The 27,035-nt window shown below is 34.0% G+C and overlaps 1 protein-coding gene across 5 annotated transcripts in view; it reads right to left on the reverse strand.

Moving 5' to 3' along the window:
• EGF (epidermal growth factor) overlaps window positions 1-27,035 on the reverse strand; it is a 177,268-nt gene that overhangs the window by 80,468 nt on the left and 69,765 nt on the right. For all 5 annotated transcript variants that reach the window (XR_007948135.1, XM_051965114.1, XM_051965115.1 and 2 more), the window contains exons 11-16: window positions 25,198-25,346; window positions 18,020-18,124; window positions 13,262-13,485; window positions 8,344-8,511; window positions 4,082-4,207; window positions 410-526 (exon numbers count right to left, since the gene is read on the reverse strand). Coding sequence is in view for 4 of the 5 variants with exons in the window: in XM_051965114.1 (XP_051821074.1) it covers window positions 410-526; window positions 4,082-4,207; window positions 8,344-8,511; window positions 13,262-13,485; window positions 18,020-18,124; window positions 25,198-25,346 (889 nt within the window). In the remaining variant the exon portion in view is untranslated. The remainder of the gene's footprint in view (window positions 1-409; window positions 527-4,081; window positions 4,208-8,343; window positions 8,512-13,261; window positions 13,486-18,019; window positions 18,125-25,197; window positions 25,347-27,035) is intronic.

A 27,035-nucleotide genomic window follows, 5' to 3' on the forward strand; every position in this document is an offset into this window, starting at 1 on the left:
ATTGTATTGTGTGTAATCATATTCTAAAATAATCATAATAATGGGACAAAATACTTGCACAATTTTTCACATTTTTTCTATAATTTATGTCTTCCATTCTGTTTATTTAATAATGAAGAAAATGTCTTAGATTTGATGGTTCCAATAGATTTTGGGAAGGCGGGATTTTAAATTCAGTGAGAGCTAAAGAGATGCACATTAATGTTTCTTTTTTTTTTTTTAACCTTCTAGCTGACCTTTATTTTTTTTTAATTTTTTATTTAATAATTACTTTATATTGACACTCGTTTCTGTTCCGATTTTTTTTTCCCCTCCCTCCCTCCACCCCCTCCCCTAGATGGCAAGCAGTCCTTTATATGTTGGATCACATTAAAGTTTCAAGCTCTATATATTTAGCCTTTGTACTTGCCAGAGCATAGGGTTGCATTCTTGATGAATCCTTCCAAGCACTCACACCAGGCATCCTTTCCCTTTGAAATGCACTGAGCATTCACACCACAATTCACAGAGGCACAGCTGTCCTCATCTGCAAACAGAGACAACTGCCATCAGAGTATTTCTGAATCTTTGAAGAGATAATGAATTTTCACGTTCTAGGTCCTACAAAATATTTCAGGATTCTATTTCTTGCCCAAGTCCTGAGAGGGCTAAATTCCACATGGATTTTTTTCCCCCACAAGCTCTTTGCTGACTTTTAAAAGCTTTGTTTAGGTTAAGAGAATTTCAGGAAATATGTTTCTGATTTACAAGCCACTCATCAAATTCATACTTAAAGAACTATCTGGTGTCTAAGAAGCTTTGTGAATACATTTATGTGCTTTTAAAAGCATTTTTTTTTAATTAAAGTATAGCTTGGCATTCTTTCAAGAATAAATGAACTCAGATTTCAAAAGTTTCAACATTCTGTTGGCAATCTTCAATCAGCATGATAGGACAGAATCGATATAATTCTTATACTCCAAATAAAAGGCAAATAGGCTTAAAATATAATGAGAAGATTTGTGTACTGACAAAGAAAAAACCCAACCATAAAAAATGTTATCCTCAATTTACTGAAATCCTTTGTGCCATGACATAAGAAATTAGAACGTGAATGTCACTGTACATATTCATTATTGAGTTTTATGCTTTGACTTGCAAACCTCAAGGCATTTTACAGAGTCACAAACCATGCAAGCTAAAAAACATCTCGTTTCATACTCCTTGGAAATGCAGCTCCCTTTGGGGACAAGAATAAGGCTTTGAGCAGCAGACAGCAGCAACATTCTTCTGTGAAATGTGAATTCACTTTGGGAGCAGGAACATCCCATCAACATGGTAGATTATAGCACCCACATGCATTAAAACATCTCTTCTATTACTGAGAGAGGAAATGTAATTGTGTCTAGCTATGTGGGGCAGTTATAATAGCAGACCCCTTTAAGAAGTAGTATGCTAGAAAGAATTATGAATTGGGAAGCATAGGAGCTGACTTAGAATTCTGACTCTACTATGTATTGCCTACAAAACACTGGCAAGTCATCTAACCTCTGTGGGCCTTAGCTTTCACATTTATAAAACAAAGGAATTAGATGGGATGAGTTCAAATTACCTTACCATTTCATAATCCTCTGTTTGGGGCACCATGGTTTTAAGGAGGACAATAATAAACGGGAGCATGTCCACAGAATAGCAAGGATAGTGAAGATTATTGAATCCTATGACATATGAGAATCAGGTGAGCAGAAAAGCTAAAAAGAGGGTGGGGGATGGGTGGAGATGATGATACCCTGTGCTGGGGCATGATTTTGAAATTCAGAAAATATCAGTGGGTCTGCGATTGGCCTTTGTTCATCCACAAAATGGAAACTTCAGAAGGAACTCTCTAATGGAAGAGAGGTAGATCCTGATAGGAGAATATTACAGAATGAATCAAATGCTATTGGTGGACAATTCCAGTGGGTGCAGGTCTTGAACACTGAGAGAGTTTTGGGATGATGCAGCAGTAGAGGCAAGGTTTTGAAGCCCGGGCAAGTATTATTATCAAATAAACTGAGACCCAGGGAAGTTGAGTGATTTACAAAGCTCATACAGCAAATCTATGGTAAAATCCATCTCCTGACTCTTTCTATAGTGAAAGATCTTTATCCTGGATAAAGAGAAGATTTGGGATGGGTAGGAGTAAATAGCATATTTTATCTTTTAAGTCTTTGAAGGACTCTCATGTGGGAAAAGAACTACATTTATTCAGCTCAGTTCCAGAGAGCAGAAACAATAGCAAGGGTGCAAATAGGCAAATAGGGATGTCATAATATGTGAAATCAAGTCTTTTGTCATGTTTCTCACCTTTCTCAATATTCACTGTTTTTCCCAATTTTACATCATATGTTACACTTGTGACCACCTAGCTGTCTTTCCCCCTCATTCTCAAGATACACAAAATGGAGCTCAAGATACTGGGACCCTCCCAACTGAACTAAAGATCAAAGATTTAGAGATTTAGGTTACCTAAGCCAAGTGATGTCAAACTCAAATAAAAAGTATGTTGTTGCTGAGTTGTTTTAGTAGTGGTCCATCTCTTTGTGACTCCATTTGAGGTTTTTTTTTTGTTTTTTTTTGGCAAAATACTAGAATGGTTTATATAGATATTCTTTATAGATAGGGAAACTGAGGTATACAGTGTTAAATGACTTGTGCAGGGGTCACACAGCTAGACAATGTCTGAGGCTGAATTTGAACTCACCAAAATGAGTGTTCCAGATTCCAAACCCAATGCTCTGTCTATTACCCCACCTAGCTGCCTCAAATAGAAAGCATACTGACTTTGAAAACCACAAAGTACCATTAAATGTGTTATACTGTATTCTTATTATTTTTTTTTATTTCTCAATTACATTTTAATCTGATTCTGCCAAGAGACTTTAACATTCTAAACCAATTCCTTTCATTTCAGAGATAAGGAAATTAAGACTCAAGGAGGGTTGCAATTTCAGAACCAGTGTTTTTTAACTACATAGTTTGATTTTCATAGTCATGATCTTCTTTGGATTAGTCCTTCATAACATTCATGAGTATAATATAATATTGTCTCTACTTCTATTCTTACTATGAAGTTATAATTCTTATTTATAATTATGATTCATAGTTGTAAAGCATTTATCAAGTGCATGATACATAGTAGATGCTTAATAAAATAAAATAAATATTTGTACCTTTTTTTCTTCTTCTCCTATTTTTTTAAATTTTAAACAAACATAATCTTTTTATGTTTTTCCTACCAAAGCCAAATAGCAACAAGTAAGGATGGAAATCCAAACCTCAATTTGCGAGGTGGTCTGGTAAATGATCTACAAAGTGAGATTCTTTGAGAACTATTGTTTTGATATGTTTCTAATGGTCTAATAGACAAGCCCAGAATATGGAACAAAATTCTAAGTTTTTGCAATGGTTGACTTAATATAGCATTTCTGTACTTCCTCTGCTACCTGGAAAAGGAGTCTATCAATGTTTATACCTTGTAAATTCCTTGAGCTTATATTTGAAAATTATCATTTAGCTGCTACAAATATTATGCGTTCTCTCTCCTTTCTCTAGTTCTGTCTATCTCTGGTTCTCTCTCTGTCTCTGTCTCTCTCTCTTCCCTCATCAAAGGATTAGAGGATAACAAAAACAATTATGAGAGAGAATAAACTAGAGAATCCATATGTGGGTGGTTGGCATTATCATAACACCCCAAACAGACTTCATCCTTTTTTTCTCAGTATAATTTCTTCCTGGAGAATTTTCAAGACTATAACCTCCCACATGGACTATAAATGAGTCAGGTTCATGCTCTGCCTTCTAAAGAAAGAAAAGTTAGGAGAAGAAAAGAATCTGAGTTTAGAAGTTCAGAATCATCTGATCTAATTCCCTCATTTTTTAATATTGAGGATATTGTAGTCCAGAAGAGAAATTAGTTACACAGGAGGTAAGTAACAAAGCAAAAAACTGAACCCAGGTCCTCTGCTCTTATCATTTCCCACCCAACCATCATGTTGACTTGTCTTCTTCAATAAATGATCTATATGAACCAAAGGCAGAGGAGAGAACTCATTGTTCCTACCTGAAATTACGATTTCAGCTACCAGTCCATGTTTGGGTTCTTGTTCCTCCCTGGTTTTATTTTCTACTGCTTTTTCCAACACATTCTCCAGTACTGCTGTATCATTATTTGGATTCATCTGACTGGCTGTTAGAGAATAGTAGATAAAATGTTTTTATCATTTTCATTTAGATAAGCGTTTCTCTTACTGGTATTTCAAGTAGAATTTTGCTCACAAGTACAAAGCCCACTCAGGGTTGATATAGTGAATTATGATAATAGCCCTGGACCAATAACTCAAACACACAAGGGAAGTAAATTGGAATAACATAGATTATACAACAACCAGCTACTACTAATGAATATCCACAGTTTCATATTAAACATCAGACCATAAATCGTCTCCCCCAAACACATATACCCCCTCACCAAAACAAAGGGATGGAACTGCTTCTCACCATTTGCATTTACATTCTTTATTATCCCCTGTTAAGACCTTTCTTCTTCAAGACTGCCCTTACCATTCATTTTAATCTATTTTTTCCCATTTAAAAAGTTGGAGAATGAGGCACCTCCAAGGTGATTTATTCTGGGTCTTCACACTCCCCTATTACTTGCTTACCCCCAAACCATCCCCAGAAAAACCATACAAACTTACTCACGCAACAATTAAGACAAAAGCTAAAAAAAAAAAAAAATTGCATTGCATAAAGAGTGAATTCATCAATTGACTTAGTTATCTGTTTATCAATATGCTGATTTCTACTTTGATAAGTATGGATTGAAAAAAATTAAAAGATTCAAATTTCAAAATAAATTCTCTGATTTTCCTTAGAGCAACATACACCAGTGAATGAAGATACATGAAATTAAGTTTTTTAGGAAGACATATAATGAAAGGGGAAAAACATTTACATGAAATCCTTTCTCCATACACATCCCTCCCTCATTTGCCTATTGCTTTGTTTTCTCTACTCATCCCTCAGAGGTTTGTTTAGAATAGAAATTGTACCAAAGTAGCATGCCAAAAAGAACTCTGACTCCAAATTCAGAACTCAGATTCAAATTCCACCTTTTATGTAACAACTCGTGTGAACTCAGACAAATCACTTAATCTCCCAGGTCCTCACTTTTTTCAATCTTCCAATGAAAGTATTAGACCATATGGCTTCTGGGGTTCCTTCCAGAGTTCTAGATGGATGATTTATTATTCTTTCATCAGAACAAACTCATACCAAAACTGACTTTTTGTTTTATTAATGGGAATGGTTCAATAATTTGGTATTCTCTAAATTGAGAAGCATCATGAAAAATAGTTAGCTTTTTTATTATGCACAAAATTTTATTCTGATGCTTCATAATGACATAAAGATGACCCTGGGTTTTTCAAGCTAATATAGATACGATAAAATAGAAGGTTTTCAAGAATGATCTCGCTAAAATTTGGTATCTGCTTTCTGAAAATCAGCCTAGCAAAATATGGATAGATTCAACACCATAAGGTTGGCCAAGTCTATATTTCCATCCTCAATGTATATTAGTCTTTCTCTAATTCTCTACTATTCAGCTAAATTGACCTTCTCTCTGATCCTCACGTGCATCATTTTATTTCCCATTTCTGTTTTTGCATTGATTGTTCCCCATACCTGTAATGCCTTTCTTTCTTACCTCCATCTCACAGAATCTCTCTCTTTCAAGATTAAGCTCATATATCACTTTTTGCAACAAAGTTCTTTACCAGGGATCTGTGGACATGTGCCTTTTTTTTTTAATTGTTAACTACTTCAATACAATCAGTTTCCTAAGTATCTTTTTATTTTATGCATTTAAAATATTATTATGAGAAGGGATTCACAGATTTTCACCGGATTGCCAAATGGGATCTATGACATAAAAAGATCTATATGAAACCTTTCCTGATCCACTTCTTCTATGTCCACTACAAGTGTCCTCCCACTTAAACTAACTTGTATTTAACAATATTGTACATATTTGTATCTTTTCTGTTCATTTCACATATGTCTTTGTTGCATCCTTCACTAATATATCATTTTCTGGTAAGTTCTGCTTTATATACATATTTGCATATTTACTGCTTAGCACAGTTCTTGAAACATAATAGGTAAATAATAAATGCCCGTTGTTTGATTGAACAGATGAAAATGCATTATCATTATCAGATATACAATCATCTTGTCTGCAGAAATCATGCATGGGCATGAGAAGAAGATAATTGCAATTTGTGGACTAATGTTTGTTATAAAGGATGAAGAAGCAGAGAACATCTTTGAAGGAAGTGACAATTTTTTTTAAGTGACAAGACCCTCTAGATAAGCCAATATATATTTTTATTCTTGATGATTTCTATGCAAAGTTAGGCATGAGAGAGGGTGAAGAAAAATCTGTTTTAAAATTGTGGGGATTAAAAAATGAAAGAAACCAAATGTTTATAGCTTACTAAGAAGCTACATATTTATATATCTTAAATATTTCCTTCAAGAGAAGAATTGAAAGATATTATATACATGATGGTCCCCAAATATTTCTCCAAAAAATGAAACTGACAGATAGTAAATAACTAGTCCCTCACATTTTGGAATTAGCAGTCTATGATTGGACCAAAGGTAAAATCAATACCATATTAAAACAAAAACTAAAAAGAGAAGACATTCCATGTAATTAAAATAGTTTCAGTTGTACTCAATTTCTTTAATTAAAGCATTCACCCTTTGAGCACATTAAGAGAGGGTATAAAAACATTAGTGAAGATAAGAGAGAGAGGGGGTGAGGGAGAGAACACAAAGACAACCAGAGAGACTCAGAGACAGAGAGAGAGATAGGCAGAAAGACAGAAAAAGAGAGGCAAAGACAAGCAGAAAGGAGAAGAAAGTGGAGGAGGGGGGAGAAAAAGGAAAAAGGAGGAAATATGTTATACATATATTTTAAACAATTTACCCCATTCACAGGAAATAACTGGTAGTAAACAAATTCTCTCTTTGAACATAGATAGCTTGAATACACTTAAAACTCTAGAACCATATGTGACTTTCTAGCACTAAATCTGTATATCTTTGATCATTTTACATCTTATTATTCTTTGGATTTTGACTTTTTTGCATTGGTTAAACTATTACATTTGCAACAAAAATGACTACTTATTTCCATCTGAAATAGACTCTGGCATTTTTTACTATTTTGGGTTTTCTGAAAGGCTTCTTGACACAAACATTGAACGATTCCAAATCTCTCTTTACAAATATGTTTACAGTCTTCATTTTAATGTATTCAGGGATCAGCTCCTAATGAAAAAATAGACATGTTCACAGATCTACCAGAAGTATGAAAGGAAGCTATTGACTAAAACCACAATGCACAAATCATTCTTTGGGAAAACATATTATGTACTTCTTGTGCAACTGCCAAGAAGGGTTGTTGGTTCTATATTATTTGGATGCTATAAAGTGTCAGGTTGAGACAATCAAGTAGAAGTGTTATTGTCACAATGTAGCAACCAAATAACCAAACAGAAAACTTGTAATAGGACTACTCTAGTTTTTTTTTCTACTTAGTAAAATTAATAGTGACACTCTTTCTAACCACTGACGATATTTATCTTTAGCTCCTGCTAAAGCTAATTAGTTATTTGTAATTCATTTGTCTCTGAAGGCCAACTTCATGGTCTTCTTTATGCCATATATTTGAATTTCTCTGTATTTGTATCTACAGCCATTATTTTTCATGTGAATATGTAATCAAAACCAAAAAACATAATGAATGAGGAAAGACAGCTGTGAAGGTAGAAGCAAAAATTCATTAGAATACACAATTTTGTATATTTGGGGGAAGCTAGATGGTGCATATTTTGGGGCAGCTGGATGGAACAGTGGATAAAATGTCAGGCCTAAACTCAGGAAGATTCTTCTTCCTGAGTTCAAATCCAACCTCAAAAACTAGCCGTGTGATGCTGGGCAAGCCACTTAACCCTGCTTGCCTCAGTTTCCTCATCTCTACAATGAGCTAGAGAAGAAAATAGCAAATCACTCCAATATCTTTGCCAAGAAAACCCCCAAAACAAAAAACCCAGAAAGATCAGATAGATACAACTGAAAAATGACAACTAAAATTCTGTAATTTCTACCAAAACTGCTTTAGTTGAAATGAAGTCTAAATTACATGAAAACTAAAAATTTCCTCAGAGAAACAAAAGTAGCAAAGCTCCCATACCCTCACCCCAAATCAGCAGAAGCCATTCAAATCACATTTACATCATATTCCCAATGTACCTGGTTTTGCCAAAGGATGAATTATAACCAAGGATGAGGGTCTCAGCATGCTGCCTCGAAGACATACCCTGTTTTGGCCAGTCCTCTTGTCCACCCTTATTACTGAAGGCTTAGCCCAATTAGAGAACCAAACATGATCCTCAAATACAGCCACATCAAATGGGTGATCTGGAAGCAAGACATATCAATTAACTGTAGCTTTCCTTTGCAGAGTATATTTAAAGAAAGGCAGGAACTTGAAATTTAAAGGAATGTGTACAAAAAAGAGAAAAGGCCACTAAGCTGTATATAAGGATCCTTGCCAGTTCACACATCGATTTAGAAAACCACATAGTAGCATTATTTATATTCTAATTGCATTTTTATTTCTCCTGTTTAATATTTCTTAATTACATTTGAATCTGGTTCCAGAGGCATTTGGGAATGTTGCTGCCCAAGGTACAGTTTTAGAGGGAGTAAAGAAGAGATTGTACTTTGCAACTGTAGACTAGTGTATAGAGAGGCCATCTCTGACATAGCCATGCTTTGTGAGGCCAAGACAACTAGGTGATTCAGTGATGAGGGTGCTGATTAGATTAAGGATGATGAGTTCAAACTCATCTCAGATGCTGGCTGGCTAAATGAGTTTTAAGCTTCTTCTGCCTCAATTTTCTCAGTTGTAAAATGTGGGTAATAATAGCAACTATCTTACAAGATTTCTGTGAAAATCAAATGAGATATTCATTGGAAAGCCCTTTGCAAGCCTCAAAGTGCTATATAAATGTTATTTTTTATTTTAACTGTGACCTTGGGCATATTATCTAATATTTGAGTTCCCTGGAAAACTCACCAAAATCTCTATGATGAATAGATGGATGAAATCATGTGTATATAAAAAAAGGGGAGGCACAACACCTACTCACACACACACATATGTATAATTCCTACATTAAACAGAGAGGAATCAAACATCTGAAAATGCTAACTAAACAACAACAGGAACATAAACCCACAAACTTGGATGAACTGATTTTGGATCAGGAGCCCAAAGATAAGAGGTTGTGATGAAAGGTTCAATCTTCTAAGAGGTCAATTGGCTGCATCACATCCCCAAATTTGGCCCCAAAACAGATTAAAATGTAACTGGGAAATATTGAACAAAATGAATGAAAATGCAATGATACATAAATAAAGTTAATGTAGTTTTCTAAGTTAATATGTAATCTGCAGAGATGATTTTTGATTGTGTCAATTCCTAGTTTGGAGGTTTCTTTATAGGATGGTGGAAAAAATGAATCCAATATACCTTAGAATCAGTCAGCATGTATTCTATCATCTCTGACATTAAGCAGACTGGGTAAGACTGCCCCCTTAGTTCCAGGAACTGTTCCAGCTACTTTACCCCTGCTTGCTCACCACTACTACCTTTTTAGAATGTAAACTCCTTGAGGGCAGGAATTGTATTTCTTTTCTATGTCCAGTTTTTACCATTAATTAACCTTAACCCTTAATAAATGGTTTTTATGTTTATTCACCAAATTATCACAAAGAATGAATTTGAAAGTACTATTTGTGTATTAAGTTCACAATTATTTTCTGAATCTTCTGAATCTTCCCCTCTTTTTCCCATCCCCAACTTGTAATTCAGTGCAGAGGATAGGAATTCAGATTACACAACAACTGCAGGGTGGCAGGAGAAGAGGGGGGAATTTACACCTTTTCTAGTACAAAATACTGCAATTAATTTTTGATCAAAACTTAAGGAATTTAAGCAAATTCATGAAGAGATCCAGAAAAAGAAATAGGGGCTCTGAGGTCCTGTAGAAAACAATGGCATAAACTAAAAATGGCTACATATATCTGAAGTTATACATGTATCAACAACATCATTGTAATAAACATTTATATAGCAATTATTATGTACTAGGTACTGTGGTAAGGATTTTATAATTATTATCTCATTTGATACCCAACAACTCTGAGAGGTAGGTGATGTTATGATCCTTCATTTTACAGATGGGGAAACTGAAGCAAACCTAGGTTAAGTGACTTTCCCAAGGTCATAACAACTGATACCAAGCCTAGCACTCTGTCCATTTCTCCATAATCAGACTTATTCAGAAAGATCTAGATTCAAGCTTTGAGAACTTCTTCACTGGAAGTTTCCTTTATTAATGAAATAAGAACTCTTCATTAATTCCCCCACCACATATACTCTCATATGGCTAACTTAAAAGTAATGAGAATGGTTTCTATAGATTACATGTGAAAAATCCTCATTATTTTATAATTATACTTTATGTACATAGGAGTCCTTTTCTGCATTAATCTAACAAATTAATCTAACCTTGCAGTTTTGGGGCAAGGGCGAGGCAGGGGGAGGGGTATGAGGGGGTAGGGAGGAGAAGATAGATGAATCAACCTTTTGAAATTTTCTTTTTCTAAAGGAAGTACATGTAAGCAGAATTGGTTTCTACATAATGTTGTCTTTACATCCTGAGAAAAACTGATTTGACTTTTGCTATTTTGTACAAAAACAAATATACACTTGATCACTTTCCCATGTATTTAATTTCTCTGGTAGATTTAAAAATAAGAAATAAGTTTACATATTAAAGATGATGCATACTGAGTAGATAAATGAATGGAAGGGGGCAGCTAGGTGGCACAGTGGATAGAACACCAGGCCTGAAGTCAGGAAGACCTGAGTTCAAATCTGGTCTCAGATACTTAACAGTTCCTAGTTGTGTGACTCTGGGCAAGTCATTTAACCCCAATTGCCTCAGGGGAAAAAAAAAAAAGATAAGATAAATGAATGGAAGAATAATGGGTAGATAAAGAGTTCTCTAAATGACAGCAAATCATCTTTTCAAAAATATTAAAATAGTGAAAGGAATGAATACAATTCTCAACCATTTTTTTAAGTATGAGGAAATTTTTATAATATAAAGAGGTTTCACAAATCCTTATGACAGTAATTATAGCATTAGTACCCGCTGTTTAAAAATATGCATCATGACAAAATGAGTCTATGAATTAAGTACCTTTTAAACAAATTTGTATTTTGTTAATTACAACATATACACAGATTCAAAAAATTGTATAAGAGCTCTAGATTTGGCAGCAGAGGAGCTGCATCTAAATTCCCTTCTCTACTACCTGGATGACCTTCTGGGGAAGCCCATAAGTGGGGAAACCATTGGACTACATAACCCTAACATTTGAATATGTAAGGAAACAATCAGTAACAGCCAACTCTTGTATACCACCAGATAGCATCACTCTAATGAGGAAGACTCTTTAGTTGAGTTAAGAATGGCATAAAAAGAAAAACAACAAATGCTAAAAAAAAGGACATATGTTTTGTAATGGAGCTCTGGATTTGGACTGTTTGTTTTCTAGTTCTATTAATTGCTCTCTAAGCAACTCTGAATAAGTCACTAAGTTCTCTGGATCTCAGTTTCCTTTTCTGTAAAAACAAAGGAGTTGGATTACATGATTTCTAAGATCCATCTCTGAGTCTTTAGGACAAGCAAAATAGCAAATATGGCACCTGCCACACTTTTGAACTCACCAAAATGATTGCCTAACATACTATTTTTCAGATACATACATACATACATACACACACACACACATACACACACACTAATGTCTCATGTTATGAAATATACTTCATTGCATTCATTCATATAGATATTTATTCCAACAATGCAGATTGCAACCCACCCATAGCTGTCCATCCTCTGTGACTTGCATTCACTGTAAATTATACCTTCTTTAAAAAATATTTTAAATTTCTTTAAAATATATTTTTACAATTTCCCCAATATACTCTTTAGTATAATCTTTGATCTCTTCCATATTTCCTGGAATTTCTACTCACCCAGTGTTCTGCCCCACCCTTTGCCTTTGTTTCCCTGATAGTTAGAGTCCTATAAAAGTCTCTGGAATTAATTGCTTGCTGCTGGATGCTTTGAGTCTCATTCAACCAGGTAGAGGTCAGACATCTTTTGGACATGAAGCCTGTTTGATTGCTAGCCCAAATTCTCCACTATTAAAACATTAAAAATCTAATTTCTGTCTTGCCTAAATTTCTCCAGCATTACAATATAACCAAATATCTCTAGGAAACAGAAGTTACTCAAAGAAGTGCTGTTTAGGTCTATTAGACCTTATAATTTCTTAACTCCTAGAGAGCAGAGACTATACATATATAGATAGATAGATAGTCTGTTGTCTATATCTGTTGCTGTGATATATATATATATATATATATATATATATATATGATAGCAGTTACAAAGTAAATATTTGTCCCCCCAATAAATGTTTATCTAACCACTAATTCATATCTATATCTAAGGATATTTTTTTCTATAATTAAAAAAAAACAAAAAAGTGTTTGGAGTTATTGGTTTTGTCTCTTTAAATTTCATTCATTTATAATAAAACAGAAAGAATACTGACTTTGGAGTCTCAGGACCTATTGTAAAACTGACTCTGCTCTGTACTACCAATATGATTTTGGATGTGTCACTTAAGTTCTCTGAGGTTGGACTAAATAATCTCCAAAGTCGCTTTCAGCTACAACCTATAATCTCTTGAATGTAGATAATCAGAATTATTACTATATTGCAAGTACTTTTCATTCAACAAAAGAAAAATGCAGGAGTGATTGAATGTTTCCTTAAATATAAGATGTGAACTTTATTGAACTTCAAAATGAACACTTGTATTACAAACTCTGAGAAAAAAAGATATTATCTCAACACTCTTATTGGTTCATGAATTATCTACACACATAACTCACAGTTCCCCGAGAATTAGGAATCTCACTCTTTCTGAGTATGTTTATGTGTATGTGTGTAGGCAAACATATAATATACATAATATCAACACAGACAACAATTAAGTAATCATCTATCCCAAACCTCACCTACATCATTCTGGATAAGTCTTCGGCGTCCCGAACCATCCAGATTGGCCACTTCAATAACAGATTTCTTGGCATCACACCAATACAACTTGTTATCTACATAATCAATCGTTATTCCACTAGGCCAGACCAGATCAGTATTGGCTATAATCTGCCGATCACTGCCTTGAAGAGAAGAGCTTTCAATTTGAGGATTAATTCCCAAATCAGTCCAGAATAACTTCCTTTAATCCACAAAACAGAAAAAGAAAGTTTGAAAGAATATGCTTTTTCTCCCCATTATCTTATCTTTGTTAATTTCCATCTAAATTCCCTTAAAACAGAGCACAGATAATTTGAAGAATAGTCTAGAAAGGAAATGTTACATGGAATTTTAAATAATAAATTTAAAGACACATGATAATTACCTTAATAAGAAATACTAAACTTGGACCCACACTGTAAAGAAGATTTTTTTTGTGACAATTTGAGATTTATTGTTGTTTTTAAATTAAATTCTATTATTTCCTTAGAGGCCTAAATTAAATATGGTTGCATATGTATACTTAATCTTCAGTTTAATCATCTTTAAATTTTAATAGCAAAATACAATGAAACCTCACAACTTAATTCCTCTTTTTTTTTTTTTTTTTTGCAATTTTACCATCCAATGAAAGTGACTTTGTATCAAGTGATCTGAAGGAAAATCAGTAAATTGACCAGTGTATGTATTATAATTTAGCTCCTGAGATGTATCTTATTATCTTTCAGTGACCAAAGGTAACCTTCTAAGACTATAAATTGCAAATCATGTGCTGAACTCTATTAATAAAGGTAATTTGTTCAATGGGAGTTATAGAAATAAATATTACAGGTCTAGTAAGAAAAAAGAGGTCCTGTACTAAAAGTGTTATTCACACTTCACTATGCTATTTAGACATATTTTGTCTGTTTGCCTTTTTCCAATTAATTTATAATTTATTAATATGCATTATCCCCTAATTTTTAAAAAATGCTTAAATTTTTAATATATTTAAAAGGATTTTTTAAAAATTTTCCTTTTAGGATACCACATCTACTAATTAGGATCCTTTGGCCCCTTTGTTGTCATTGAGAACAAAGCATATTTAAGATGAGGTTGTCAAGAGTGTGGTTTGGTTGTGTGGTTTTATAAAACCTCTTCAAGTGACAAATTACCATCTAAAGTCAGAATTTTTTGAGACTGAGATTTTGGCCTTTTAGCAGCATGGTTTGGCACACATAACATTCCCAGGGACATGCATGGCCCAAGGAAACAAACACTGACACACATGGAAAAGGCCACCTTGAGAAATCCCTAAACTGAGGCTGCCTTGCTACATGGAACTCTCAAGTTAGGAGATAGGTTGATATCTCTTTGGGTAACTGGAAGCCTTCTCAACTCCAAGTGCAATTGTCCTGCCTCTTTATTTTGATAACAATTCTTTGAGGAACTTAAAAAATAAAAAATTAATCTTCAACCTAGAAATTGTTGCTGACCTCTGCTTCCTTAATTTCATCTTTTCCTTTGTTTTTCATTATAGATCTCTGATTATCAACTTTGTGCATATTTTTGTCTTTGATTTCTCCCCAATTCTTTCCATCTTAAACTAGGAATGGCTTTTTATTTTTTTAAATTGTATGTTCCCAAATAGAATTCCATAAATATGTGATGCAAAATTCTCTTACTAATAAATCAATTATTTCCTTGTCCTTCAAAAAAATCATCAGGTAGAATTTTAAAAGAAAAACCTATAACTATTCATGATTTAGACATAAAGATTGATAATATAAGCAAATTAGGAGAGCAAGGACTAATTTACCTGTCAGATCTTTGGAGAAGGGAAAAATTTATGACTAAAGAAAAACTAGAGAACATTATGAAAAGCAAAATGAATAACTTTGATTACATTAAATTAAAAAGAGTTTGCACATTGATCAACACCTATACCAATGTAAAGTTGATATGGGTTCAAGATTGGTAAAGAGTGATACTATAAGCAAATTAGAAGAACAAAGACTATTCTACCTCTCCGATCTGTGGAGAAGGAAGGAATTCATGGTCAAAGAAGAACTAGAGTACATTATGAAACATAAAATGGGTAATTTTGATTATATTAAGTTAAAATGTTTTTGTACAAACAAAATCAATGTAGACAAGACTAGAAGGGAAGCAGAAAAAAAGGAAAAAAATTTTTACATCCAAGGGTTCTGATAAAGGCCTCATTTCTAAAATATATAGAGAATTGATTCAAATTTATAAGAATACAAAGCCATTCTCCAATTAATAAGTGGTCAAAGAATATGAACGGACAATTTGTAGATGAAGAAATTAAAACCATTTCTAGTCATCTGAAAAAAATGCTCTAAATCACTATTGATTAGAGAAATGCAAATTAAGACAATTCTGAGGTGCCACTACATGACTTTCAGATTGGCTATGACAGGAAAAGTTAATGACAAATGTTGGAGAGGATGTGGGAAAACTGGGACATTAATACATTGTTGGTGAAATTGTGAATTGATCCAACTATTCTGGAGAGCAATTTGGAACTATGCACAAAGGGATATCAAATTACACATATCATTTGATTTAGCAGTATCTCTCCTGGGTCTATATTTCAAAGACATCATTAAAAAGGGAAAAGGACTTATATGTGCAAAAAATGCCTATCGGTTGGGGAATGGTGAATAAGTTATAGTATACATATGTTATGGAATTTTAGTGTTCTATAAGAAACAATCAGCAGGATGATTTCAGAAAGGCCTGAAGAGACTAACATGAAGTGATGCTAAAAGAACTGAGGAAGCCAGTGAAGTGATAAGAGATCAAGAAGTAACAAAACAGAATATAAAGAGTGAAAAAAATAGAACAGAATGTGAAACATCTTATAAGAAAAACATCAGATCTGGAGAACAGATCAAGAAAAGAAAATATAAAAAAGACTAAAAGCTGTGACCAAGAAAAAGAACCTTGACACAATAATGCAAGAAATAATCCAAGAGAATTTCTTGAAATGACAGAACATGAGGGGAAAGTAGAAAAAGAAAAAATCCACTGACCACCACCTCAAAGAAATCCTTTGTGGAAAACACATAGGAGTATTATTGACAAATTTCAAAACCCCCAAATCAAAGAGAAAATCATGAAAGAAATAAGAAAAAAAATTCAAATACACTGGCACTACAATTATAATTGTAACTTATCAGCAATCATGATAAAAGACCACAGGTCCTAGAATTATATACACACATCAGATGAATTTGATCTGCAGCCAAAAATATCATATGTAATAAAACCATCTATAATATTGAATGAAAAAAATGGACATCCAATGAACTTGCAGATTATCAGGACTTTCGATCAAATTCAAACTCAATAGAAAATTTAACATATAAAAGTCAAATATCAAAGATCAATTTTAAGGAACTTAAAAAAAAAAACCACAGTTATTCCATGTTAACATGGAAACCTATCATTTGCTTTAGATTTACATCAGCAAATGGGTAGTGCAAAAAAAAAAGATTGGGGCAGAGTTGAGTAGACTCTCTCTCTCTCTCTCTCTCTCTCTCTCTCTCTCTCTCTCTCTCTCTCTCTCTCTCTCTCTCTCTATATATATATATATATATATATATCCATCCCTTTCTTTAACTGGTAATTTGTCACATATTTTGAACATTCCCTGATGTTCTGCTGGACACTTAACAATGTTACATTTTGTAAAAAAAAAAAAAAAATATATATATATATATATATATATATATAAAAGAGTGAAAAAATAATAATAAAAATAAATAAATAATCAAGAGCTTTAAAAAAAGGAAATATGAGCAGGCTGACTTCAGAAAAGCCTGGAAAAACTTATATGAATTGATATTGAGTGAAGTGAGCAGCACCAGGAGAACAATGTATACAGTAATAGCAAGATTATGTGATGATCAACTACGATAGACTTAGCTCTTCTCAGTAATGTGGTAATCCAAGTCAATTCTAATAGACTTCGTATAGAAGATGTCATTTGCAATCAGGGAGAGAGAGAGAACTATAGAGACTGAATGCAGATCAAAGCATAGTGTTTTCATCTTTTTTGTTTGTTTGCTTTTTCTTTTTTTCTTTCTCTTAGTTTTTCTTTCATAACATGACTAATATGGAAATATGTTTAAAATGATTGTACATGTATAACCTATATTGGATTATTTGCTGTCTTGGAGAGAGAAGGAAGAAGGGAGAAAAAAATCTGGAACTCAAAATCTTACAAAAATGAATGTTGAGGGGCAGCTAGATGGGGCAGTAGATAGAGCACCAGCCCTGAAGTTAGGAGGACCTGAGTTCAAATTTGATTTTACACACTTAACACTTCTTAGCTGTGTGACCCTGGGTAAATCACTTAACCCCAATTGCTGGAGGAGGAGGAGCAGGAAGAGAAGGAACAGGAGGAGAAGAAGAAATGAATGTTGAAAAAAGAATAATCCATAGTTATCACAGCTAATGTTGAATAATGGGCTATGGTCCCATATTAGCCAAAGGAGTTAATATATACTAGAATGACAAGTCCTTTGGGGAAGCATCCTTGATTTTTGTTATTTTAGCTTTTTTTCTTGGAGTTTATATGTTAGATTTTAAAAGATAGTTTTATGTTTTGGTTTCCATTAAGCAGTGAACAATGGTTAACTTTTCAGTGTAACATTGTAGATTGGTTTGTTGGTCATTAATCATATAGAGCCATAGCAAAAATACCCCTGTCTTCCATTAATTCATACTTGGCCATTGGATGAACAGCAACTCCTCTTGGTTGAGACACATCTTCCTCAATGATTACTTCATTGTCTTTTCCATTCAAATCACTTCTGGCAATGTGGGATTTCCTAAAATATAGAAAATACCAAGGAAGTTAAGTACAAGCTACACTTTCTAGGCAGATGTCTTCTTTTAAAATCATCATTTAAAGTAATATAGACATTCCAATTTCATGGAGATGGTGACAAGATGGTACAGTTTATTTAACATCTAACACATTCAAGACAATTAAAATATTAGCTGAAAGGCCCAAACTTTAGACGGCAGATTTAAAAAAAAATTATTAATACCTCTCTCTACAAGCCTATGAAAATTAATGTTTAAAAATATGATTGGCTGGCACTTGCATCCAAAGGATATTAAAGTGCATCATTCATTTATCTTCTCCCTTCTAATTTCAGAAAGTTTATCAATGCCAGCTCGGGAACCAAGTAAACTTTTTAAAACTGCATTGTGACTTTGATGCCTTTAAAAAAAATTATGAAAGATTTACTAATAAGAATAATTATGGATAATTAAAAAAAATTTTTAACTCAATGTGTCACACACACACACACACACACACACACACACACACACACACACACACACAAGTAACTACCACTGAGTTGCATTCAGGCAACAGAGAAAAACTCCTGAGGCAAATTTTGGCCTGGTTCCTTGAAATGGGGAGGATTGAGTTATCTGTTTTGACTGATTTCAATGTAAGCATCTTCTCTAAATTCTTGTTTTTATTAGTATGCAATTCTATGCAAATTATTTTGAGAAAAAAAATAAGTTCCTGTATATTCAGTAATTTCAGGGTAGGGTTGCTAGAATTTATATTTCTATTTCCTTCCCTCCCTCATGTTCTCAGAATTAAGACAACTACTCTCAGATTCTGGTAGTTGCAAGGCAGAAATCAAAGCAATGAGGCCCTTTGAGTTCATATAAGTTCAAACATAACCATTAACAGGGTGTGAGAGCTTTCTTTGGTTATCTTTTATAGAAATTGCTGCAGACCTAGTGGGAATCCTGGAAGGAAACTGCTCACCCTGTTTTCAGAGGAAAAAACACTTCCATCCAGAATCCCAGAAGAGCAATTTTGCCAAAGGGGCCTTGTTGTCTTGGGAGGGTAAATAAACATTTTTCACACATGATTACCCAATTCATCTTGATTGGTGACATTCTTTCTTCCCAGGTGTCTGACATTTGAAAATCAAGATTCCTAATCACCTTAATGATATTTGCACCAGAAATAGGATTTTCAGTTGGTTTCCTTTACCTAGTTAGATGTTTTATTGAATTTTTATTCTTTCCTATACCAATACAAAATATATTAATTGGCTAAGACTTTCCATGTGACTAAATACCATGAATAATATTTAAATTCTGTTTTAACTAACATCAAGGTTTAAAACCATAAACATCTCATTTCCAGGCAAATTAAAGGCTTGGTTTCAGCAGCTGGGATGCCAGCTTATGAAGATCTTAAAGAATGGCTTATCATTACTATATGTAATGAACCAGGGAATTGGGACTCTAATCCTCTAGTGCACCACCCTGAAAGTCTATCCTCCAAAGGCACTGCTTCCGGAGTTGGCACTGCAATGCAATTAATCAAAGACAGTTAAAATTAGAGTTGCCTTAAAAGCTTGGGGTAACATGAGAAGACTCAGCAATTTTGAGCTGGGTTGAGAACAGTTAACATCTGCTATCCAAGGCAAGTTTTCCTGGTCTGAGGATATTGGGGTTAAATATGTGTTTTAAACGACATCACAAATTTTTTTTTTTAAATAGAAGCCTTTTAAAAAATTTTTCTTTAGGATATAAAATCTGTTTTCTTTCCACAACTTGACTTTTATGAAAATATTTTGCATAATTTTGAAGGGGAAGTGAAACGGTGTCCCCTTTTACTGTTCCCTTTAAAATTATCACTCTGAAACTATGTTCCCTTTTGATCTGTGATGCCTTATGGAGTCTCCCCCCAAATAAGTTATCTTCAGAGATGCCAGACCCTTTGATTCAATTATAAATCTTGGTCAAAAAGCACCCCTTTGAAGGGTTGTTAATTTCAATTGGAGATCTGGGGTAGATACTGATAAGCATCTAGGCCTGGGAACTTTGGTTTCTGAAATCTGAAGCCTCAAGACTTCTTTTTAAAGGACAACTTGTCTAACAGGACTTTGCAGAAGATCCAAAGCAGCTTGCTCTGCTTCTAGGACCCTGCCTTCTGGAAAGCTTTCTCTTCTCAGTGTCAACCTCTGTTTCCTTAATAGGACTTTGCTACTAAAGAAGTCAGACTCTCAGCAAAACTGGCTTCCTGTCCAACAATAAATTTTCATTTTTGCCAATTAATATTTCAGATTTCATGAATTCTTTTATGAAGAACCTGTGCCAACCATAAGGGGATTTTAACAACTCTCTGACTGCCACTAAATTCATCACCACTAACCTCATCCCTGGTTCCCTGACTGGGAATCGAGGGAATCCTAACCTCATCAATTTCATATGTGGTTTCTTAATTGTGAGTGAGGTTAGGGAGAGAACTTAGAACTCAAAAATCTTAAAAATAAATGTAAAACAATTGTTTTTAATGTACCTGGGGGAAATATAAAATTAATTAATGAAAAACTTAAAAATGATAAAATAAAATAGATAATTTTAAGAGGTTGCTGCCATTGCTTTTCATTAATAGATCTTTGATCTTATTTCATACATCATTATAGGCTCTCATGGTCCAATGTGTTACAGTAATCTGTCCTTCAGATAAAAGTCTCCCAAAGTGAAGTATTCAGAAGTAAAATATGATGTAATTTTTTTTTGCATTTTGTATATCTTCTTATATGAATTGTGTGTGTGTATATAAACATTTGCTCACACATGTATACACATATACTCTGTGTGTGTGTGTGTGTGTGTGTGTGTGTGTGTGTGTATTCCTCACTAGGTATTTTCTATACCAATGAAATTGATGAGATTAGGTTTCCTGGTGGTCAGGGAGTTCAATGATGAGGTTAGTGGCAGGATCAGGGTTCAGAAAACCAAATGAAGAGATTTAGCTCCTCTAAATCTACTCTTTAGGATTGGCACAAGGTAGGGAGTTGTAGGAACCCCCTTTTGGTGGCTCAGAGGTCCTTCATAAAGGAATTTACGAACCCAAAAAGCTAGACTGATTTTTAAAAAAGTTTATTATATGCATTGGGAAGTCAGCCTTTGCTATGCATGAATAGAAAAGCTAAATTCCTTAGTGGCAAGGTCCCAACTCCCAAGGGGAGTAAAGTTTCTAGTAGAGAAATCCTGACAGAGAGATATAAAGTCTCATTAGGGAAATAGCTGAGGATAAAGAGAGGGTAACACTGAAAGAGAATATTCTAGCGGGCAGAGTTTGCTGCTATGCTAGGAAGAGAGAGAGTTTCCTCGGCATATTAGGTCCTCTGCAAGAATTGAGCCCCAAGTTGCCATTTTTATAAGGAAATCTGAGATAGAAGTTTCAATTGAATGAGATTCCCTCATTGCTGTCACTGCACCCAGGCCTAGATGAGACTTCTTACTGGAAGTGGTTTTGAGTCAAAAATAGGGGTAGAAAATTGGAATTGAATACTTCAACTAGTCCCACCAAAATAACTTCATCTTAGTTCCTTGAAGTGAGTCTCACAGAGGAGGATTCAAGGAGAATTTCTCCTTGAAGGAGTTTTCAGAGAGTTTTGGGGTCCCTTCATCAAAATCATAGGCCCAACCAAATGTACATATGAAAATGCATATAACATATGTATATATACACATTTACAAATGCTCATACAAAATGTATATATGTATATACATATATATGTGTGTTCTTCTATATATTGTATACATGTATATAAACAAATATATAACATAGTAGCAAATTTTTAGGACTATAAATTGCAGAACAGAAATAATCCTATGTGGGAGAGAAAGACAGAGGAAAAAGGAAAAGAGAAAGAATGAGTGCGACACAGACAGATATCGAGAGGGCAGGAGGAAGAGAGACAGTGGTGACAGACAGACAAAAATGGGAATGGAGAAACAACAGATAGAGACAGAGAGACATCTCTGACACATACACAACATGTAACTCTAGGCATGTCATTTAATTTCTCAGGCATACACTATATTGGTAGTGAGAGAATTAAATTCTCCCCAGGATTCCCTCCCAATTTCCCAGAATTCCTATCCTCCCTCCCCTTTCCACTGGGATGGAGAGAACATTTCTGGATAAATGTTAAAAAGCCTTGCTTTTGTTCAATGCTGTAGACCAAGGCAAGCTTTCTGTAGTTACAGAGGACCATACCCAAAGCCTTGGTGTTTATTGCTACAGTCACAATAACTAAAGCTCAGTAATTCTGGTTTCACAAAGCTGATATGATTTTACTAACTAGAATCATAGAATCTTAAATGCTGAAAAGGTCTTAGAAGTCATTCATTCTAAGCCTCTTCATTTAGGCCCTAAAGGCTAATGGTAGAACTGGGGGTGGGACTGGGACTGAGGCACCATTCTCTTGCCTCCCACTCCCATGGTTTAGGGTTCTTTTCCTATAATAGCTAAAGGGGAAATCAAATAGAATACATCTAATCATTTCTCTTCTACCTGAAAATCATTTAAATCAACTTGAAAGTGGTATAGAAAATAAAGCACAGAACTTGGACTGAGGAAGACTGAATTCAAATCCTACTCCAGATCTTTGATAATAGCACCTACCTCATAACATTGTTGTGAAGATCAAATGAGATAATGTTATGTGCTATGTTAATGTTAGCTATTATTACTTATACTGACCCCTATTTAAGTTTTATGGTTTATAATCAGTATATAAAAAGATCATCCAATATCCCAAATAAGATGCTATCATGTACTCAGCTCTCTGCTTTACCTGCTGCCTCTACAAAGGCTAAAAGGAAGCTTCTGACAAAAGCATAGGGATCCATTCTTATGTTGTCTTCAATGATTGTTTCCCATGCAAGCTAAGCATAATATAAGCTATTATACAAAAAATGTTTCAGCTGTAAATAGTTTGATTGGGCAGCCCAGAATATGGAGTGGCCAGAGGAAGCCCAGAAGATCTCACTAAAGGCTTTGTCTCTTCTAAAATGGGATAATAATAGTACATTTCCCTCCCAGAGCTGTTGTGAAAATCGAACAAGAAAATATTTGTAAAGCATTTATTTAATTCTTATTCATAGAAATATAAATGTTAGAAATTATTATTATCATTAATTATTGGTTCCTTATATTTCTTATATAAATGCTTCTCTAGGGAATCAGACACTGAATTCTCAGAGTTGGAAAGGGCTTTTCTGGATATTTAGTCCACACCACACCTGAACAAGGCACTCCTAGACGAGTTATTTAAACTTTGACTGAAAACATCAAAGAAAGGGAAACCTACTTTATCCCCTTCTCCTCTCCACTGTGAGACATTCAATTCCATCCTGGAATAATTCTCACTATTCAGGAATTTTCTCAGACATCAAGTCTAAATTTGCCCCTAGTTACCTGCACTTGTTGCCCTTACTTCTGTCCTGTGAGACCAAGCAGAATAAGTCTAATCCCTTTTCCATTTGACAGTTCTTCAGATGCTTGAAGACAAGGTGTCATCCATCATCCTCACCTCGCAATCTACAACTTCAAGTCATGTTGATTTCCTTTAAATTATTTTTAAAAGGCATGATCTCAATTTTTTTACCCCACTGAATGCTCTTCTCTGAACAGTCTCTATTTTATCAATGTTCTTTCTTAAATATTGTGCCTCCAGGTGAACACTGATAAAATATGATTCATATGTGATCTGATCTGTGCATGAAGAAGCAAAACTATTAACTTTCTGTTTCTCTTCTTGCAGCTTAATACTACATCAATTTGTTGAGGCTGCTATATTACAACATTGGCTCATCCTGGATTGTAGGCTGCTGAAATCTTTTTTCATATGAAACACCAACCAAACCTCATTCATTTTATATTTGGAAAATTGGTTTTTGAACCCATGTGTAATATTTTACTTTTTTCTCTTCAAATTCATCTTATTATTAATTTATCCAAACATTATAGTGTGTCAAAATATTTTTGGATCCTGACTCTGTTATCTTATATGATGACAAAATTATTTTCTCAGATATTTGTTACCTTTAAATTTGATAAATATGTCATTCATGTCATATGATCATGTCAATGATAAAAACATTAAGTACAGAGATAGGTACAGATCCCCAGGACTCTCCCCTTTAGACCTCCTTCCAAAGTGACATTGAACCATTAATTGGTTGTACTTCTTTGGGTATATTCACAATCAGTTTTAAATTCACCTAACTGAATTGTCACCTAGCTCATCTCTCTTCTTCTTTTCACAAGAATATTATGAGTTTAATAAATGCTTTGCAAAATATAGGTAAATTCTTTCTATAATATTTCTCAGATTTTAATTTGGCATAAATGATTCTTGATAAAGCCAATCTAGTTTTTTGTGATCACTGTTCCCTTTCCTATAATTCATGAACCATCTTTTTAATAGCATAGTCTAGAAGTATAATCTAATTTCAAATCTCACTTCTTCTATGAACAAAGTCTTCCCTACCTACTCTACTTAAGGTGATCTCTTGCCCTCACAACTCTTATAGAACTTACTGATTCTACTATTCATCATATGATGATGAATCTTGTGATCAGATCTTATGATAACTTATAGCATCTTGCATTGTCATTCTAGTTAACAAAAATATATTAAGAATTCACTATGTGTCACCCATTGTGCTAAATTCAACCATTTTTCTGTTTGTGTTTTGTCTCCCCAACCAATTATAAACTCTTTGAGGACATGAGCCTTAGTTATACTTCTTTTGTGCCTCATAGTGTATAACACAGTATTTACTATAAGTCTCAATAATCTGTTGATTTGATAAATTCTAAGAAAACTTTGGATTTACCTCCATTACAACAGAATTATCAATAGATTACATTGCTGCTCTCTGTTCCCCTAGAATCACTCTCCTATCTCTATCTGTTTCTTCTTTTCTCCACAATCAGAAGCCAGAATAACTTATTATGCCCTTCCATGCAAGATAAAGAAGAAAAATGACAATTTCAGCCTATCACTTCATTTCCTAGTCTTTGTTTCCTACTTATGAAATGAGAAAAAATGCATACCCTCGGTCTGTCCAATAGAATTTACGATCAATCCAATCCACAGCAAGACTTTCTGGTGTGTCTACTGCTTCCTGAATGAGTATTTCACGCTCTGAGCCATCCATATTGGCTCTCTCTATCCACTTCAGTGTTGTGTGTGCAAAGTAAATCTATAAAAGAAAAAAAAAAACAACAAAATTCTCTGATTTTTTTTTAATTTCATGTAATTAAGAATCCAGCTTTTATACTTTCATCCATATTATTTCTACAACCTGCACATTCCAGGCAATTAGTGGAAGATGAGAGGGAAGCCCAGGCCCCAACTCTCAAATACTGGAGTGAGAGTCCAAAAAATAAGTTACTAGTTCCAGCTCTGCCACTAGTCCATTGGGGTGACCTTGGATAAATCACTTAACTCCTCTGTACTCAGAGTTGTGCTAGAGCCAGCATGAGTCCTGGTTAAAGAGAGCTGCTTGTTATATTTTTAATGAGAGCATCTATATGTTCAAAGTCTTCCATCTCATATCTCACTAATTGCTTAGAATGTACAGGTTGTAGAAATAAATATGGATTGAAGCATAAAGTATAAAGGCTGAAAATCAAGACTTAATTGTGTTAATTACCTAGATTTAAGTGACTGAGAACATATTAATAATAGAACATATTAATTAAACTCAAAAGTGTATCATGATTATTTTTTTCTCCCAGAGATCTTGTTTTAAATCTATATCAGAGCCCCATTTTCTGTACCTCATTTTCTTCATCCATAAAATAGGAACTGGATAAGAAGATCTCTAATGCCCTAATTCTACCAATTTCTCCCAAGTCAATCTATCATGTCTTCTACAAGATTCCCTGAGGATAAAACATGTTCTATCTTAATTGCAACAAACTGATGAAAACTGATGAAAATTATAAATCAGAGCCATAAATAGACTGCACTAGGTCTTTGATCCAGGTATTAGATTTGGAGAGCCTGATCAGCACTTCATTTTCAATCTTTAAACAGCCAGAAACAATAGAGCATAACACCTAGCAAACAGGAATAATTCATTAAAACAAAAAGCTAACAGATCATAAATTGATCAAATTCCTCCCAACCTCATGATTAGCACCTCAGGTTTCTTCTTCTACCCTTCCTTTGCTCCAAATATGTCTTGTGGAACTTGTCCTAGGTGCACACATACACACACACACACACACACACACACACACACACACCACACTCAGACTCACACATATCCTAGTGATAACTCTGCAAAAACTGCTGAGTTATTAAACAAAAGCTGATCTCACCATTTTTCCCCCGTGGAAAATACAGAATATTTGATTACTTCACTGTCCTTCTGGTCACCCAGCAAATTATAAGACACTGCCTTTCTCAAAGGTAATACTGAAAGTCCAATATTTAATACCTTAAAATTGAAGTGAAATTCTGAAAAGATTATGAACTTTAAAAGTCATTTGGCATCTCCTTAATTACTTAGTAGTGAAAATACTAGCTATATGCAAGAAAATATAACAAAGAGTCAATTATAATAGGATCTTATGCCTGGAAAGTATGATAAATGTATTGGCTTCCTTCCCTTGAAGTGAAGGAGATGATCAAGGATAATGCAGTCCATAAAATACGCTAACACACTCTCTAGACACATTCTCTGAGTATAATAACAATTTGGTCCTGGACTTATTTAAATGGTTAAGTCTGAGCATAAAATTATTTATGAAAATAAAAAAAGGAAGAGAAAGATAGCTGGTAATGCTTTATTAAAAAACTCCAAATTATAATATTTGTTATATATGGCTCCTAATCCCAAATAAATTGAACCAGGACAAATTTGCCTCACTCTCTCATCCAC

This window comes from Antechinus flavipes, chromosome 6 (genome assembly GCF_016432865.1).
Source record: "Antechinus flavipes isolate AdamAnt ecotype Samford, QLD, Australia chromosome 6, AdamAnt_v2, whole genome shotgun sequence".
Classification (NCBI taxonomy): Eukaryota; Metazoa; Chordata; class Mammalia; order Dasyuromorphia; family Dasyuridae; genus Antechinus; species Antechinus flavipes.